The 16730-nt window shown below is 43.4% G+C and overlaps 1 protein-coding gene across 1 annotated transcript in view; it reads left to right on the plus strand.

Annotated features, from left to right (window-relative positions):
• The window catches only part of TAOK1 (TAO kinase 1), a 59567-nt gene that overhangs the window by 41103 nt on the left and 1734 nt on the right, over nucleotides 1–16730 (plus strand). Inside the window, exons 10-19 of the mRNA XM_066563539.1 lie at nucleotides 407–488; nucleotides 2336–2503; nucleotides 3353–3556; nucleotides 4746–4880; nucleotides 5475–5711; nucleotides 6471–6599; nucleotides 8152–8355; nucleotides 8847–9086; nucleotides 12802–13014; nucleotides 14085–14267. Of these exons, the coding sequence (XP_066419636.1) occupies nucleotides 407–488; nucleotides 2336–2503; nucleotides 3353–3556; nucleotides 4746–4880; nucleotides 5475–5711; nucleotides 6471–6599; nucleotides 8152–8355; nucleotides 8847–9086; nucleotides 12802–13014; nucleotides 14085–14267 (1795 nt within the window). The remainder of the gene's footprint in view (nucleotides 1–406; nucleotides 489–2335; nucleotides 2504–3352; nucleotides 3557–4745; nucleotides 4881–5474; nucleotides 5712–6470; nucleotides 6600–8151; nucleotides 8356–8846; nucleotides 9087–12801; nucleotides 13015–14084; nucleotides 14268–16730) is intronic.

Raw genomic sequence — 16730 nt, forward strand, 5'->3', positions numbered from 1 at the left:
TCATGGGTCAGTAAACTTTTGAAGCTCCCAAGCTAGCCAGAACTGTGGGGTTTAGTGTTTTTTTTAAATCACAAACCACACTGTCAATTTCTAAATCCTGTTTTGTTGAAGTATTGCTTTGCAAGATGAAGACACAGCTTGTGTGTGGCAAGTGTCTGTTGCATAAACTTCAGAAGAATAAAGCACAGTAGTAACATTTTGTGCCTCCCAGCCTCAACAACTGTCTTTTGAATACAGCAAATACAGTAAACTAATTTCAAAAGTTGAAAACTTCCTAATTATGGTTTACTGAACCATAGTTCTTGGCCTAGGAGCTACAAGCATCCAGATGTGAGGATCTTGACTCCTTAATGAATTAAACTTGGTCGTTAACTTAGGTGGATTTTTTTTCCTCTCCTTGACACAGGTCTGATTATTTTCGAAACTTCGTAGATTCTTGCCTCCAGAAAATTCCTCAAGACAGGCCTACATCAGAGGAGCTTCTGAAGGTTGGCTTGCTTGTCCTTTCTGTTTTCCATGTGGTATTAAAAGGGACTGTGCTCTGTGATGATGGTTTGTCTCACCTACTGTACAAGGTTATGGTTAATGATGCTCAAACACCTTTGAGCTGTGGGGTGTACTGAGCTGGCAGCCCTGGCTTTGCTGCCTGTCTGCAGTGTCTCAGAGTGTTCCCCAGGTGACTTTGCAAGCCAGCCTTGGAGTTCTCAGCATAAAAGGTCACTCCACCAAGTGACACTGGATGACCATCAACTTGTCAAGAGTTTTAGTTTGTAAACTCAATCATTCCAGTGATTATAATTAATCCTGACAGAGCTGCCATGCATTAGCTAACAAATACCTTTTGTTACTTCCCTCTGTGTTCTGTGCTATAGAACACTCCAATGTGCTTTATGCAGTACCTGAAATCCACTGCTGGGGAAAAGGAGGCAGAAGAAACAAGTTTTTTCTCCCTCTTTTTCTCCTTGGCATGAAAAAGCCTCAGCAGTCTGCAGGCTTTTTCTTGCTTTATTTCTTAGCTTCTTTTTTAATTCTTCATTTGTGCTCCTGAGTGCTGCAGGTACTTGGTTTTGCTCACTGTAGTCTGGAGACAAAGCCAGTGGGGTAGATTGTTGCAAAAGGCTGACATGTGAACAGAACTTAGAGAAGTTGGGTGTTGGAGCTGCTTTTTTGTGTGACTTTGATGGATTTCCTTTGTGGCATCAGGTGGCATTCAGAATTTTGCTAACTTGTCATTCTCTTTACAGTGCTTCTGACATTTTGGGTTTCTTTTTATTCTGGCCCTGCTTCTGCTAAACAGTGTTTTTCCAAATTTTTTGCATTGCAGGGAAATGGATGCTATTTATGAAGGTTTTATCAGCACCTTTTTGCATGGTTTTACCTAAAAATGGCTCTGGGGACTTGTGCCTCTTTGAAAACTGTCTATTCAGAAAGTAAATGCAATTATCCAGGAAAGGTTTCGGTGTGGGTGTGTAGTCCTGCCATTTCAGAATTCTACAGATTGGTTTTATTTTGAGCAATGTGCTGCAATTAAAGAGAACATTGATGGAAATGAAACGTTTGGGAACATATTCCTTCCATAACTATAGTCTGAAACAGCTGCATGCCACTTTACAGGGACAGGTAGGGAATGTGCCATGTTGGAAACAGCATTGCAGTTCTCCAAAGGAACAAAATGAAAGTAGTGGTGGTGTTAATAATGACTCATGCTTCCACAGCACATTGCATCTGGAGACTGCAAAAGCTGCTTCTGACATACATAGACAGTTCTTGCTTTACCTATGGGTAAAATATAGCCACCTTTGCAGAGAAATGTGGTGAATATCTCCAAGAGAAGAGCAGAACGTGGGGAACTGTTCCAGGACCAAGCTCTAAGGTTCACAGCCTATTTTATGACTCAGAGCTGTATGATGAATATTTGATTCCCAGGCTTTTCTAAACAAGGAAATGGGATTTATACTGAGAGTTAGCTGATGAGTTAATTAACATTTGGTTAAAGATACTAGCCAGTCTAGCAGTTTAGCTTTTATTTGGTATTTGTTGCTCTTCCCTCACTAAACCACTAGTAGATGTTTCTGAAGTGTAAGTTTATAGTGAGCAAGTTTTCATGGCATGTAAAATGCTATTTCTGGGTTTTTACACCTTTATTTTTTTGGTACAATCATTCTGAAATCTATCTTGATTGCAAACTCTGAAAATAATACCAGTGTTAGCTGTGAAGGTGTTCTCCTCCTGTGCAGGGAAGAGGGCTAATAAACCCAACTAGAGCTCATCACTGTGTCCTCAAAGCATGTGCATTGGAGGCATGAGAGGCCACTCACCTATTTGTGTTCTGCAGCACATGTTTGTTCTTCGAGAGCGGCCCGAAACAGTGTTAATAGACCTGATTCAGAGAACAAAGGATGCAGTGAGAGAACTGGACAACCTGCAGTATCGTAAAATGAAGAAGCTCCTCTTCCAGGAGGCCCACAATGGCCCTGCAGTGGAAACACAGGAGGAGGAGGAGGTGAGAGAAATGCTGGATTTCATCACTGAACCACAGAGAATGAACTGTCATTTAAATAACCACAATTCAGATATTGCTGAAACGAAGGGAGGCTGTTTACACACCTGGCTGTAAACACTGTCTCCCTCTTTGTGCTTGGAATAGAGCTACCTCAAGGCACAAACAAGGACAAGCAGGGTAGATGCCTAGTGCTGGCAAGAGGCTGTGCCATGTGTTCATGCTTGAACAGTCAGCTTCCAGTCCTGTAAATCCTCGCTTTCTTTGCCTGTTTATGAGGCTTCATGAGGACTCTTTAGCAACTGCAGTTAACCTCTGTTTTCACCATATGTACTGAGAATGTTGTTCTAAATCTAAGGCATTGAGGTTTTTACTTGATTTATTAAAAAAAAAAAAAAAGAAGAAAAGAAAAACAGGTCATCCGGGAAATTGATTTCTCTTTTTTGGGTTGAATGCTGCAGTCACCATGCAGAGAAGGAGACTGAATTCCAGTTCTCCTGTACAGAAAAGAGCCTGCAAGGTGCAGGGTCCCAGCTGAGCACTCAGGTGATTCTGGTGTCACAGCAGTTTCTGGTGACACGCTGTGGCTGATACATGATAGAGTTCAGCTTGTTAACAGGCTCGCTGTTGAAAAGAATCTGACATCAGCCAGTTAATCTTGACAGGGCTGACTCTTTCTCTCCCCAGCATCCCACAAGAAAAACGTTTCATGGCAATGCCTGGAGGGTGGAAAGTGCCATGACGTGGCAGGTGGATGCCTTTAGAGAGAAATGGAATGAATATTCCATTTGGTAATGTCCATAGGTACCACTGGGATGGGTTTGAATTTTCTTTCTAATTCCTTTCTCCTAGGAACAAGATCATGGTGTGGGCAGGACGGGAACAGTGAACAGTGTTGGAAGTAATCAGTCCATTCCTAGTATGTCTATCAGTGCCAGTAGCCAAAGCAGTAGTGTTAACAGTCTTCCAGATGCCTCGGATGATAAGAGCGAGCTGGATATGATGGAGGGGGACCACACCGTGATGTCAAACAGCTCTGTCATTCATCTAAAGCCGGTAAGCCCTGGATTCTTACTGCAGGACTTCCAAGGGCTAAAGTGGGAGAGAATTGGATGCCAAGTCACCTGTTCCCATTCCCAAGTCATTATCTGCAGTTTATATTATTGTGCCCCAAATATATATATATATATATATATATATATATATTGCACTGGAGACTTGGGAAGGTGGCTGTGAAGATGGTTTATTTTTGTTAATTTACTAAAAATTTTTTGACTAATGGAGTTGTTTCAAAAGCAGTTAGCTTTATCAGGAGGAGTTGAAATGGGAGGTTGTAGATAGGTTTGTTTGGTGGCTGACTTTAACATGCATAAGCACTGCCTTGTGGGACAACAGGATGTGTGACTTCCCCTTTTTACCTCCTCATTATATAATTCTTAAAGTCAGGACCTACAGTAGAAGCTGAAATAATTTCTGCAGCACTCAGCTTCCCAGCTCTTGATTTGAATATTTTGTTAATGAATAAAGTGTAGCAGCAGAAACCACTTCCCTGCCTTGCCTCTGCCAGATAAAAAAGGGTGGGCTGGGGAGTGCCCTCTGAGCTGGGCTGCTCTTTCCATGGAGGTGTTACCACTCCGTTTCTCAAAGCACTACCGTTTCCGTGGCTGATGATAGGTGTGGCTAGAATGTCTTGTTCTTTGCCCAGATATGCAACAAAGACACAGATATTTCCTCAGGGAGTTAATTAGTGTATCATATCTAACTAGTAATCGCTCTATGATGAATGACAAACTCAAAATAAGAATGTGGAATACACCGTGACAAATTTTAAAATTTGCTTTGAGGTATTTCTGCAGTGGGTGTAATGAAAATCTTCCTCTGTCTTTCAGAATTACAAAGATGTTGTTTTTGTCTTTCAGACTTGATAAAATCTACTTTATAGCTTTTATGTTGTGTTGCAGTAAACTGTTTAACTCAGCTTTCACTTTTCCATTATTTTTCCTCACTTTCAGCTTTGGTTAGTAATCTTCCTCTTAGTAATAAAAATTCAGTCTGAAATTTCTGAAAGCAAAGGTCGTAGATCAGAACTCCTTTTGCAGTATATACCTTCATCAGCAGGAGGATCTTTCAGGGCTGATGAAAGTAAAACGCTTTTTTTCTTCCTTTCAAATAAAAAGACCAAAATTAAAAATCTTTAGTAACACAGTTTCTCTTTATTCTCTTGACATTAATATTTGCTGGTAAGGAGGAAGAGAACTACAGAGAGGAGTCAGATCCTCGGACAAGGGCATCAGAACCCCAGTCTCCTCCCCAAGTATCTCGCCACAAGTCTCATTATCGGAACCGAGAGCACTTTGCTACCATACGCACAGCGTCGCTGGTACGTGGAGGGCTGGTCTGGGGAGAGCTCTGCAGGAGGGCAGGCTTTGAACACAGCTCTGTGCAACTTCTCAGAGCTTTCAGAATATCACCACTATATGAGCTGTCTTCATTGACTGAGATACTGGCACTGAAATAATTTAGTGTCGGTTAATAAAAGCTTCAGTGAGATACCTGGGCAAATGTAATTTGTGTATATTTAATATTTTAAGTCTCAAATCCAATGTGCCCCATAGAATATGGAAACCATTTATATTAATAAGCTGGTTTTTATTTTCATATGCATATTGTGAATATTTGTGGGTGTGTGTATGTATCCACCCTCATTGTATTAGGCTAAAAGGCCGTTATTTAGTACCAGCTTTGTAACAATTTTTATAACAATTGTACTGTTTTTCTGCTGGAGCCCATGTGAGCTTATCTCCTACAGCAGAATTGAGTTTTTAATCTGCTCTGCTGCCATTAGGATGTGTGCTTTTCTTTACGACAAAATCATATTTCTTAACTGAATCGTTTTCTTTTGTGGTTTGAAGACTGCTGAAAAGCAGATTAAGCAGCATTAACTTCCTCTGGCCCGATGTGGTTATCTTCCTAGGTGACAAGGCAAATGCAGGAACATGAGCAAGACTCTGAGCTCCGAGAGCAGATGTCTGGCTATAAACGTATGAGAAGGCAGCACCAGAAGCAACTGATGGCATTAGAGAATAAACTGAAGGCAGAGATGGACGAGCACCGCCTCAGGTTGGACAAAGATCTTGAAACACAGCGTAACAATTTTGCTGCAGAAATGGAAAAGCTAATTAAAAAGCACCAAGCAGCCATGGAAAAAGAGGTAGGAGGTTATGGTTTATCAGACCAACCCATGTTTGTTAATTACATTGAATTGTCCACTTCCCCTCACTGATGCAGAGATGACAGTGTGGACTCTGAGATGTCTTGTCCTCAGGAGCCAAGCAAATTGGTAATTAGAAAAAGGTTAATACATCACCTCCTTACACTGAGGGGTTATGTAACTAGAGAAAAGGTATGTCCTTCACGGCAGTGGGTTGTACTGAATGTTAGAATCCTGACCCCAGAAAAAACACTGAGGGTTTTCCTCTCTCTTGCCATGTCTGTGCTGTCAATAATTGCCTGCCATTGAGTGTTGTGGAGGCAGATTAGCCTGCAGAGAAATGTGCCAGCTACACTTAAATGTTCACTGTCTAGTTGTGTATGGATATGGGGGGGCTATGCTTTTAAATAATTGATAATGAAGTGCTGCTGCCTACAGCAGTTATTATTGATTTTTGTTCATCTCTGGTCTCTCAGTAGAAGGCTGAGGATATAGTTTATCATGAGGTTTTGACTTTTTTAGGCAAGATTAGCTGAACAATAGGGCTGAGGGAATGTGGCACTGGAGGAGGACTCTGCTGGGTGCCCTGATGGTATGGGGAATGAGGAGAGAGTGAGGACAAGCTCCTCTGACTTGGACTTATCCAGAGAAGTAGTGAATATTGTGGTGACTACCATGATCCTGGGTCTTGAGGCTGAAATTGGACATGAGCTATAATCCACTGGGACTCAGACTGACTTGCTGCTGGATTTGCTGTAGGCTAAAGTGATGGCCAATGAAGAGAAGAAGTTCCAACAGCATATTCAGGCCCAACAGAAAAAAGAATTGAACAGTTTCCTGGAGTCCCAGAAAAGAGAATATAAACTCCGTAAAGAGCAGCTGAAAGAGGTAACTCATCTGCAATGAGGAATGTGTGATATGGTGTGAGAGTGGTGAGCATGTAAAGACAAAAGTGACTCTGCACCACAGATCTTCCACAGGATTGCAGTGAGTTCTGCATTTCATGAGCAGAGTCCTGTGTGTACTATATTTGTTTCATCTCTTTGACCTTTGAGTAAGAGAATTAATTTTTTTAGTTAGTTGTTGGTAACTATATGTTTATCTTGTGAAAGTACAAACCTATCCATTGTTTAATGCTGCTTTTTAGCCAGAAACATGCAAAGTTGGCAATTCTAAGGAATGAAAAAAGTTTATGAAAGGTCATTAAGATTTTTCTCATACATTGTTGTTTGCAGGTAGTGGCCATTCCCTGCAGCAGTTAGTTAAGTTTCGTATCACTCAATGATATTCCTGTACAGGAGCAAGAGAACAGAGCAGTAAAGATGATCTGCATTTTTTGTAAGGAAAATACATGTAAAGCACTATTAATTTTAATGGAGAAAGCTGTCTAATTACTTAATAATCATTGCATTTTAGTGAAAATCAAGATCTCTGTGAAATGCAGAGAAACCATAGAATCAAACTTCCTGATTCTTTTTGTGGAGTGACTGAAACCGTAAGCACTATAAATAATTTTTTTGAAAGAACCATTTAATGCTCAACCATCAACTTGCGTGACACAACTTTGGAACTTGCTCCAAAGGGAAATATTCCCAAACATAGGCATTTCCTAGGAGAAAAAAAAGGCTAAAGAGCAGCAGAGCCAAGAAAGATCTAACAAAAACTACAGTAGCGTGGGCTCTTTATAATAACATAGAATCTTTTTCTAAGTGGGCAGTAGATCACAGAGCACCAAGAAACACTGATGAAATACAGAGGAGTTCTGTCTCATACTTCAGTTGAAATGTATCACAACAAGTCTTAATTACTGCATGGGCATCTCTAGTATGCAATTCAAGCAAGGAGAGTCTTTTGGCAAAGATACTTTAGGCTGTGTAGTACAAATGTGGAAACTCTTAAGTTTTACCTGTGAACTTCTTTACATTGTTTTTGTCAGTTACAGCATCTCAGTGAGCAGCTCTGCCTTGAGTTACTGTAAAATGGGTATGTGCTCTGATCAGTTTTATTAACTGATGTGCTTCGTGTGGCTGGAGTTCTGTTTGAACAACAGGACGTGAACACTTTCCTTCTCTCAGTCCTTTGGGAGCCTGTAAAAATGTTTACCAGGCAGTATGGCAGTACCTCCAAGGGTTTTCAGTAGCAACCCCTCATTTTGACATGATACATAGGTCTGGAAACTGTGGACATACATAAACCAGTATTTTGGCCAGTGCAAAAAAAAAAAAAAGCTGTAGTTGAATCTGTTCCATTGTGATTTGTCTCTTGGTATTTCCTTAGTGTTCCTTACATGATGTGATGTATTTTAAAGAGGCTGAGATGGCACCAACCTTGAGAAGAGAGAGTAGGACATAGTTCAGTAGTTTATTAGTCAGGTCTGTCCAGTTTGTGGCCAAAGATCTTAATGTAACTATTCCACAATTAATCACCTTGTGATTATCAGGAGCTGAATGAAAACCAGAGCACTCCAAAGAAGGAGAAGCAGGAGTGGCTCTCTAAGCAGAAGGAGAACATCCAGCATTTCCAGGCAGAAGAAGAGGCCAACTTACTGAGGCGTCAGAGGCAGTACTTGGAGCTGGAGTGTCGCCGCTTCAAGAGACGGATGCTCCTGGGCCGCCATAACCTGGAGCAGGACCTGGTTCGGGAGGTAAGGGGACAGGGAACAGGCAGAGATGAGACCTGGATGCACCTGTGGGACGTGCATCTCACAGGAGCACCTGAATTCCAGCTCAAATCACACAGAAGTGTTTGTTACCACATCCAAAGTGTTTTGGTAGAACGGTGGTTGGATGCTTTGCAGTACCATCTGGTCATCCCTGTGGCATCCAATGTACAGGTTAATGCCCTATTGCAGGAGAACTGTTAGGTCTAAAAAGTCATCAGGCACAACAGTTAACAGAAAATGCTTACTGTGAATCCTGTTGAGCATCTAGAACAGGAAGAAGAAAAGTGAAATGAGGAAGGAAAAATTACCGGTGGCGTTGCTGTCTGCTGCTGATAAGACCAAGAAACTCTGTGGTCTGTCCTCAGATGCCTTGGAATGAGAAATGCCCTTGTGAACAAAGTGAAATGTCGCTTTGTCAACGGAAATCCAAGTAAGTACAAAGAACCTAATAATTCCCTCTGTCCTCCTGCTAGGAGCTAAACAAAAGGCAGACACAGAAGGACCTGGAGCACGCCATGCTGCTGCGTCAGCACGAGTCCATGCAGGAGCTGGAGTTCCGCCATCTCAGCACCATCCAGAAGATGCGCTGCGAGCTGATCCGGCTGCAGCACCAGACCGAGCTCACCAACCAGCTGGAGTACAACAAGCGCCGCGAGCGGGAGCTGCGCCGCAAGCACGTCATGGAGGTCCGGCAGCAGCCCAAGAGCCTGAAGGTACTCAGGGGTGTGGGAGCTCTGAGGGTGCTAAGTGGTGTAGGAGCTCTAGAGGTACTAAGTGGTGTAGAAACTCTAGGGGTACTCAGTGCTGTAGGAGCTCTGAAGGTGCTAAGGGACATAGGAGCTCTGCAGGTGCTAAGTGGTGTAGGAGCTCTAGAGGTACTAAGTGGTGTAGGTACTCTGAAGGTACTCAGAAGGTACTAAGGGATGTAGGAACTCCCATTCAAGCTGGTGGTAGTGGAAAAGTGGTCCATGGAAGAGTGGTCCATTACAGCCGTTTTACAGTGCAGGCAGGGCCAAGGGGATTAATTTGGAGCTGGTTAACTTGAAGAGCACCTAGTGGTGATCAGTGTTACAGGGTATTGCAGGCAGGCCACAGCAGCACTAGTCCCTCCTTTTCTTTGAAAAGCTCTTCTCAGGAGTGCCTGTTCCTTTCTGGGGTAGTTTTAAATGCATTTAATGTTCACAGTATGCTTTTTTTTCCCCCTCCTACACCATTTTCTGATCCTTCTCTCCCCCATATACAAAAATAAAATCCGTGTTTCTGTAATGAAGCAGTGTCATTTAAAAACAAAACCCAAAAGCTTTGTGTTGCTGTGTGCATCAAAATGAACTTCACTCTCAGTCTTGGCTAACTCACCTGGTTAGTGTTTTTATATTAAAGCTGGCATGGTGGCAAGTGGGGAGGGGGAAGAGAGAGACACCAGCCAAGTGCAGTGTCCTCAGGAAGCTCCTGGCACTGACCTTTGCTGTTTGTCTCCTCTGGGTTTCTCATGCTGCCCTTGTAGCTCTGGTGGCTGACCAGAATTATGGGGCCTCTGTGATTGAGGCTTTTAGTGTTTTTTGTTTAAGCCTTCACTTCATCCGAAGAAGTCCAGTGGTTTATTTTGAAGTGTCTGAGAAGGGTGTATAAGGCCTTTCACCAAGCTGCCTGGTACATTTCCTTTGAGGAGGCAGACTTCTTCTCTCCACCCAGTGTTCAGCTGTGCCAGTAACAAAACGAGTGTATGGCATACTGAGCATGGGGTTTCTTTGTTGTTCTACATCTTTCCTCTTCATGATATTTTCCATCTGACTTAGTTTTCACCACCTGCAAGTTATCTTCTTACAGAGAAAATAACCAACTTGAAAACACAACTTCAGAAAAGAAAAAATTGTACCTGATTTGTCAATATTAGAATAATATTAAATAGTGAAAACCTGGCTTGTGTGAGAACAAGGGACCATCTGATCACTGTTGAGAATCTCCAAGGATATAGTGTATAAATAGCAGATGACTTCACAGGGAAGCTGTGCTGCACTCTGAGCTGAATAAAACTGAAGCAGCTGTATTAGGTTGATCCTTCTGAGATTAGCATGAATGAGTTCTGCCTCCCCAAGGTGATGTGGTGCAAACACGAGTGGGCAGCATGTCCATTCTCCTTCCCTGGCAGCAGGACCTGTGGTACTTCTGTGCTGCAGGGGCTTGGCTGCCCTCACACCTTTGCAGACTCTGCAATCCTTCCCTTTTGCAGGGAGGACAGGGCTGGAGCATTTTGCAGGGAGCATGGAAAGCTTGCACTTTGCTTTGCATGGCTGTTCTGTGATTAGTGAAGGATTTCAGGCTTGAGCTGTCAATCCTGCACCTTTGCAAACAGGCAGTGCTAACAGCAGAGCCCTGGACAACCGTTGGGTTTGTAGCACAATCCCCTCTTTATCGAGGCTGTTCTCTAGCATTAACTCCTTCTCCTGCCTCTGACTAATGCAGGCAAGTATTCTTAATTGAATAGATAATTTGACCATTTGTTCAGTTTCTCTCCCCAGCAACGTTTTTCCTCAAGGGCACATTTCAGGCTTTCCCTTTGTTATTTAGTGAGGCCCTTTGTCCTGGAAGCAGGTTTTTAACGGTCAGTGTCTGTTCTATGACAGCACCAGAAGGACCCATAACTAGAATTCACCCTTCAGTGAAAACGGCTGTTATTATTTCAAGTGTGTTAATTGTGATGCAAATACCCTCTTGCTGGTATTTCACAATACTAGGTCAAAATGATCTTGTCAGAAGTCTGACTGGAAATCTTACCCCTCCCTTCTGTTTCCTGTTGTTAAAGCCTTTGGATTGGGAGCCTGTAAACAGTCTGGTGTCCAAGCAAGACTTCACAAAAAATGAGGACAAAATAGGTTGATAGTGTTTTGCTGTGACCAGGTCCCAGATGGGAATGTGTAACCTGCTGACACTTCCCTTAAGGGCAGTGAGACACAACCTTAAAGGTTTCCTGGAAGGAAATAACTTTCTGTGAAATTTAAAAAGGTTAAAAGTGATGCATTCCTCTTCATGATACATGTTTTGATTTGAATGAAACCCATCTTTGTCCTGTTCTCTGCATTAGGTTAGGAAAGTGTTATTGTCTTGTGCAGCAAAGTGTACTTGAGCTGGGGGTGTTGTTTGATCCCACTGCACCTTTGGAGGTGGCTGCAAGTGCTGTGCTTATCACCTGCCCTGCTGAGCCCTGAGCTGGTGCCAGGAGCAGGCAGTGGAAGGGCTGATTTGGCCATGCACAGAGATCTGATCTGCCTCACTGGTTCAGATCCCAGAGCTCTTCCAACTTACTCCAACAGGAGTCTGGTCCTGTGCTTTGTTTGTCCCTCTAGTGCTTCAGTATTTGGCATGGTGCCTAACAATGGGAAGGCCCTCATGTCTGATTTTAGTGATTTGTGTTTATTTATTTATTTGTTTATTCTTACCATGGTGAACTTGACCATCAATTAACCATCATCACTCATCACTTCTGGGTTTTGCTTTGTTAGTAGTATCCCTGCCAGCCATCCCATAGAAAGATACAGAGAACTCCAGAACACCCTCCTTTTCAGGATCTTGAAACACTTAGTACATGTTAAACATCACAGGCTGCTCTGAAGGCAGGTAAAAGAAAAAAAAATAATTTCTTCAAGGTCATACAGCAAAGCTGGATCCTGATACCTTTTCCAGGATTGGTGTTCCCCAACCCTATGTTCAATCACAGCTATGTCTCTAAACAGTACAGAGATATTAGCAAGTGCAAAGGGAGGAAAACTCCATTTCCAGTAAGTCTCCACTGGGACTGGGGAATTGTTTTGTTTGCTAGACCAACACAATACTACTGTTTTGTGGTGTACATTTTAAAGCATCTAGTCTTTTTTGGGTTTCTTTATGAAAACCAGGCTCATAATATCAAGGGTTAGAATACATCTTATATTCATCAAACCCTCAATGGAAAAAGCATTGCTCTTTTTTCCTGTGCTTTCCCATGCACCAGATCTGCTTCTTTTCATAACATTAAGTGCTGTTCATATATATGTGCCATACAAGCACAGTCGTGTAAGTATGGCTTTTGGTGCTAATAAATATTAGTCCTGTCCCTCAAGAACTTTTCTTGAAAAGCAGCACCCAAGACTGGATTCAGTCCAGTGACAAATGTGAGGCTCTTTGTGCAGAGACAGCTGTATTTAGGCTGGAGCTTTGTTATAAAAGTGTCTGTATTGTAATTGTTTTGCACAGTAGCAGTGTCAAAGCAGCTGCAGCAATAGTCATTGCCTCTTGTGTATTTTGCTTCCCTCCTTGCACTGTAGATGTTAATATACATTTGTGGATTCTTGAACTCATATCCTTAATGTAATCCTAAATATCCATTTGAATGGATATTTCGCTCATTTGAAACATGCTGGTTTTTTCTTTGTGTCCCCTCCATCTTTCCAGTCAAAAGAACTACAGATAAAGAAGCAGTTTCAGGATACATGCAAGATCCAAACCAGACAGTACAAAGCACTGAGAAACCATCTGCTGGAGACCACGCCAAAGAGTGAACATAAAGCTGTCCTCAAACGGCTCAAGGAGGAGCAGACCCGGAAGCTGGCTATCCTGGCTGAGCAGTATGATCACAGCATTAATGAAATGCTCTCTACACAAGCTGTGAGTCGCCTCTGAGGGACCCAGGGTTCCTCAGCCAAAGAGGGATGTTTGCATTTGAACCGCTCTGTATCCTGACAGCAGGCTCTCTGCTTCCTTGCTGCACACGCCATTCCCTGCACAGTCCTTCCTCTGTGTTCAGAAAGCAGAGTTCAAACCCAGAGGAAAGACCTACCACCCCCTCCAGGCAGGCTGAAGCTGAAGCTGCTGTTGTAGAGATGCAAAGTGATACATCTGTGTGACCAGTGAACTGCTTTTGCATGAAATGTGGCAACATAAACATCCCTGTTAGAGCATCATTACATAGTGTGCAACTGGCTGTCTTAACTCATTTAGATTTTGATTTGTTGATGATACCAACCCAAGCATGTGCCACCGGTGGAAGATGCTCATTGAGTCATGGAGGAGTCCACAGTTTTGACTGTAAATCTGAGGTCAAAGTGTTGTGAAAGTTCTGTGATTCCTTCTTTAAAGAATGACCACATGAGCAATGCTTCAAATCCTTGCTACAGCTTAATGTGCACTTTTCTTTGCAATTCTTGCATATTGCATCCTGCTCACATCACTTTGTACACAAATTTAACACTGTGAGGCAGGGTAGCTGGCTTCTTTTATGATGGGAAGGTTAAAAGTTCAGTATCACGTTGCTTTTAGGTTTATTTCATTATATCCTTGTGCCCAAAGTCCTGCATTTGCAAGGCTCTGGACTTAAGTCTCCTGGGTAGAGGTAATTGGTTAATCCAGTTGAATAGAGCAAGAGAGCTTCTCTGTGCCTCTAGCAAAAGGAGAGCTGAGGATGTTTGCACCTCCAGCAGTCTGGTCTCTGCAGTGTGGATCGTGGTTCCTGAGGCGCCACTGCTCATCAGCATCACTTGCATCAGTGCTGTGGGCTCACTGTCACCAGTCTTTGTCACTATAGGTCCTCTGTTCAGCCAAGCCAAGTACAATAGAGACCAATTGTATTGCTAAGAAAACAATGTCCCAGCCCATTCTCCCCCTCCCCGCGGTCCTCCCCTGGAGTGTCAGCAGTGGTTACCCCATGGTGAAATGTCTCTATTGTCTGTCTTTCCCAGCTGCGTTTGGATGAGGCACAGGAAGCAGAGTGCCAGGTTTTGAAGATGCAGCTGCAGCAAGAATTGGAGCTGCTGAATGCATATCAGAGTAAAATCAAGATGCAGGCAGAAGCCCAGCATGATCGGGAGCTGCGTGATCTTGAGCAGAGGGTGTCCCTCCGCCGGGCCCTCCTGGAGCAGAAGGTAAAGTGGGCATGTGAGCATCCTAAGCACACTCCATATTTCAGATCTTAAATTCCACTTATCAGTGAAAGATAAACTGCTCTTACTTTGCTGTATATAGTAACACAGATCATTTGGGTGTTTGTCTCCCTGGGGTTGAAAGCTCAGTGACACATAGACTAAACTTTCTGCCAGCTCAGGCCTCCTGTGTGAGCAGCTTCTGGCTGGGATAGAACTGCCTGAAGTGTGCCAGAGGGGGATGTGCCTCTCTGGGCAGAAGGGAGAGAGAACTGTACTCTCTGTCTCTGAGCTGGAGATTGGCTTCCCTGGCCTCTCAGAGAGCAGACAGTAACAACCTAAGGCTGGGGGCTGCAGTGTCCCTATGAAATTATGTGTCTTATGAGCAAACTCAAGTAGCCAGAGCCACAGGTGTGGTGCATCTTCTGCTCCTCAGGTCTCAGCTTGTAGTTGGCTACAGGTATTTCTTGTTAAAGTGTATTCAGGTGTATTCAGGTGCTTCTTGGTAAAGTTTGCTGCAGGTGCAGTGCTAGATATGTATGTAGAATTGTGAGTGGCCTACCCAGACCAAGGGAAGGGAAATGCACCAAAAACTGGTGAGAGGAAATAAACTGTCAGCCTTTCTCCTGGAGTTATCTTCCCTTTGGACTTGCCCTATAAGTGTCAGCCATTGCCATTCACACATTTCCCAATTTTATTCATCAGTGTGTAATAAATTAGGGCGATTACTCTGTGGCCTCGAGGTTTTTTACACTGACATTCTTCTAGGGGCTAATGGATGGATGGGGATGTTCCTCAGAGCACTGCTCCACCTCACGGCCAGCGGAGGGAGCACCCCCAGGGAGGCAGCACAGTCCTGCCGGGCTTTGGTCTCTGCAAGGAGGCAATTGCTCTCAGAAAATAGATGAATCTGAAAGCAGAGTTCCTGTGTGTCATTCGTGTGCAATAGCTGTCTTTAGACACCACTGCTAGTTATTTTGGTCCCAGCTCTCGTCACAGCCTGGCACGGGTATGGATTTATCTGGAGGTGCATTGCCCTCTGGTGGCGTGAGCAGCTCGGGGAGGAAGTGCCACAGTGAGCCAGTGCTCCCTGCTCTGTGGGAGCAGCATATATTGCAGATTGTGTTAGAAGCTGCAGTGAGGCCAGCAACTCAAAGAAACCCACATCAACCAGTAATGTTGTAGAAGTCTTCCATTGTGTACCAGGATTGAAGTCTCTGTGCATGGAAAACCCCTGTGGAGGATTTGGCATCAGTAATGGGGATAGGAAGCTTAACAATACTATTTCACAGAGAGAAAAAAACAGATAAAAATATCACCTAGTGTAGTTTTTCATTTTGTGTCCCTATATTGCCTTAGAATAGCAAAAAAATTGATGGTGCTTCAGTTTTCATAGGTTTTTGTAGCAATATGTGCAGTCTTGGCACATGAAAATCACAGGTCATGCACCAGCAGTGAGACCTTGGTGGAGTTCCAGTCACTTGGCAGTGCCTCAAGGGCAAACATGTGGGTCCAGAGGCAGACACATCATTCTTTTGCAGGGGTATTTTTTGGGAGGAGAGGTGATGTTCTGTTTTTGTAAGAACTAAGAGTTGTGAGTTTTCTGGTGTGGGTCCCTCAGTGATGTCACCTGGTGTTTGCTGGCATGTGCTAACTGAAGCTGGCAGCCAGAGAAAGGGCAGGTATGTGCACAAGATGAATGTCTGCATTTATATGCACAAATAAATGTGTAGCCTGTGGCAAAGTCAGTCCCTGGTGTTCAATAATAAACCAGATTCGAGGAGTTAGTGCATGCATAGAAATCTGCTTCCTTTTCAGCAGGCTGCCTTTACTTTTGGTGGTACCCATCACCATAACTCACCAGAGCATGTGTGTCATGCCCGACCCTGGAGTAAGGAGGGAGTAGCCAAGCCCCATTGATGTGAAATGTTGTTCGTATTGCACCAGCAATGAGCATGTCCCAAGAGTGTGTTTAAAAGAGTTCAGATTTAGTCATTTCCTTCCCACATGCCTCAGACACTTCATTTTCAGAGTGGTTTGAGTGATGTCACTTTAACAAAGTGTCAGGCCTTTCAGCGAAGTTCAGTTGCACCAAGTCCTGTGTGTTACACTGTCACTGAGACTGAAAATGGTGACATGCTGAAGACATTGAGAAAGGAGGATTCTACTTAGATAGCAGGACAGGAAAAAAACAAGCACAGCATTTTAAAGAGCTAATGTTAGAGAAGGCACCTTCTTCCTCCACTGCCTTTGTGGCTTTCAGCAAGAATAGTGAGCAGGGCTGCTCAGTGCACAGTCTGTCACTCACCTAGAGTAACAGGCAAGTGGAAAAGGAGTTTCTGAAAGCCCCAAATGGCTCAGGAGATGACTCATGCTGGAGCAGATTTTCCTCAATTCCAGATGAAATTGCTTTGCATATTCCCTGACTCAGGCAAGAGAGTGCTTACAAGTACAAGGCTCTGCCTG

Source organism: Molothrus aeneus, chromosome 20, assembly GCF_037042795.1.
Source record: "Molothrus aeneus isolate 106 chromosome 20, BPBGC_Maene_1.0, whole genome shotgun sequence".
Classification (NCBI taxonomy): Eukaryota; Metazoa; Chordata; class Aves; order Passeriformes; family Icteridae; genus Molothrus; species Molothrus aeneus.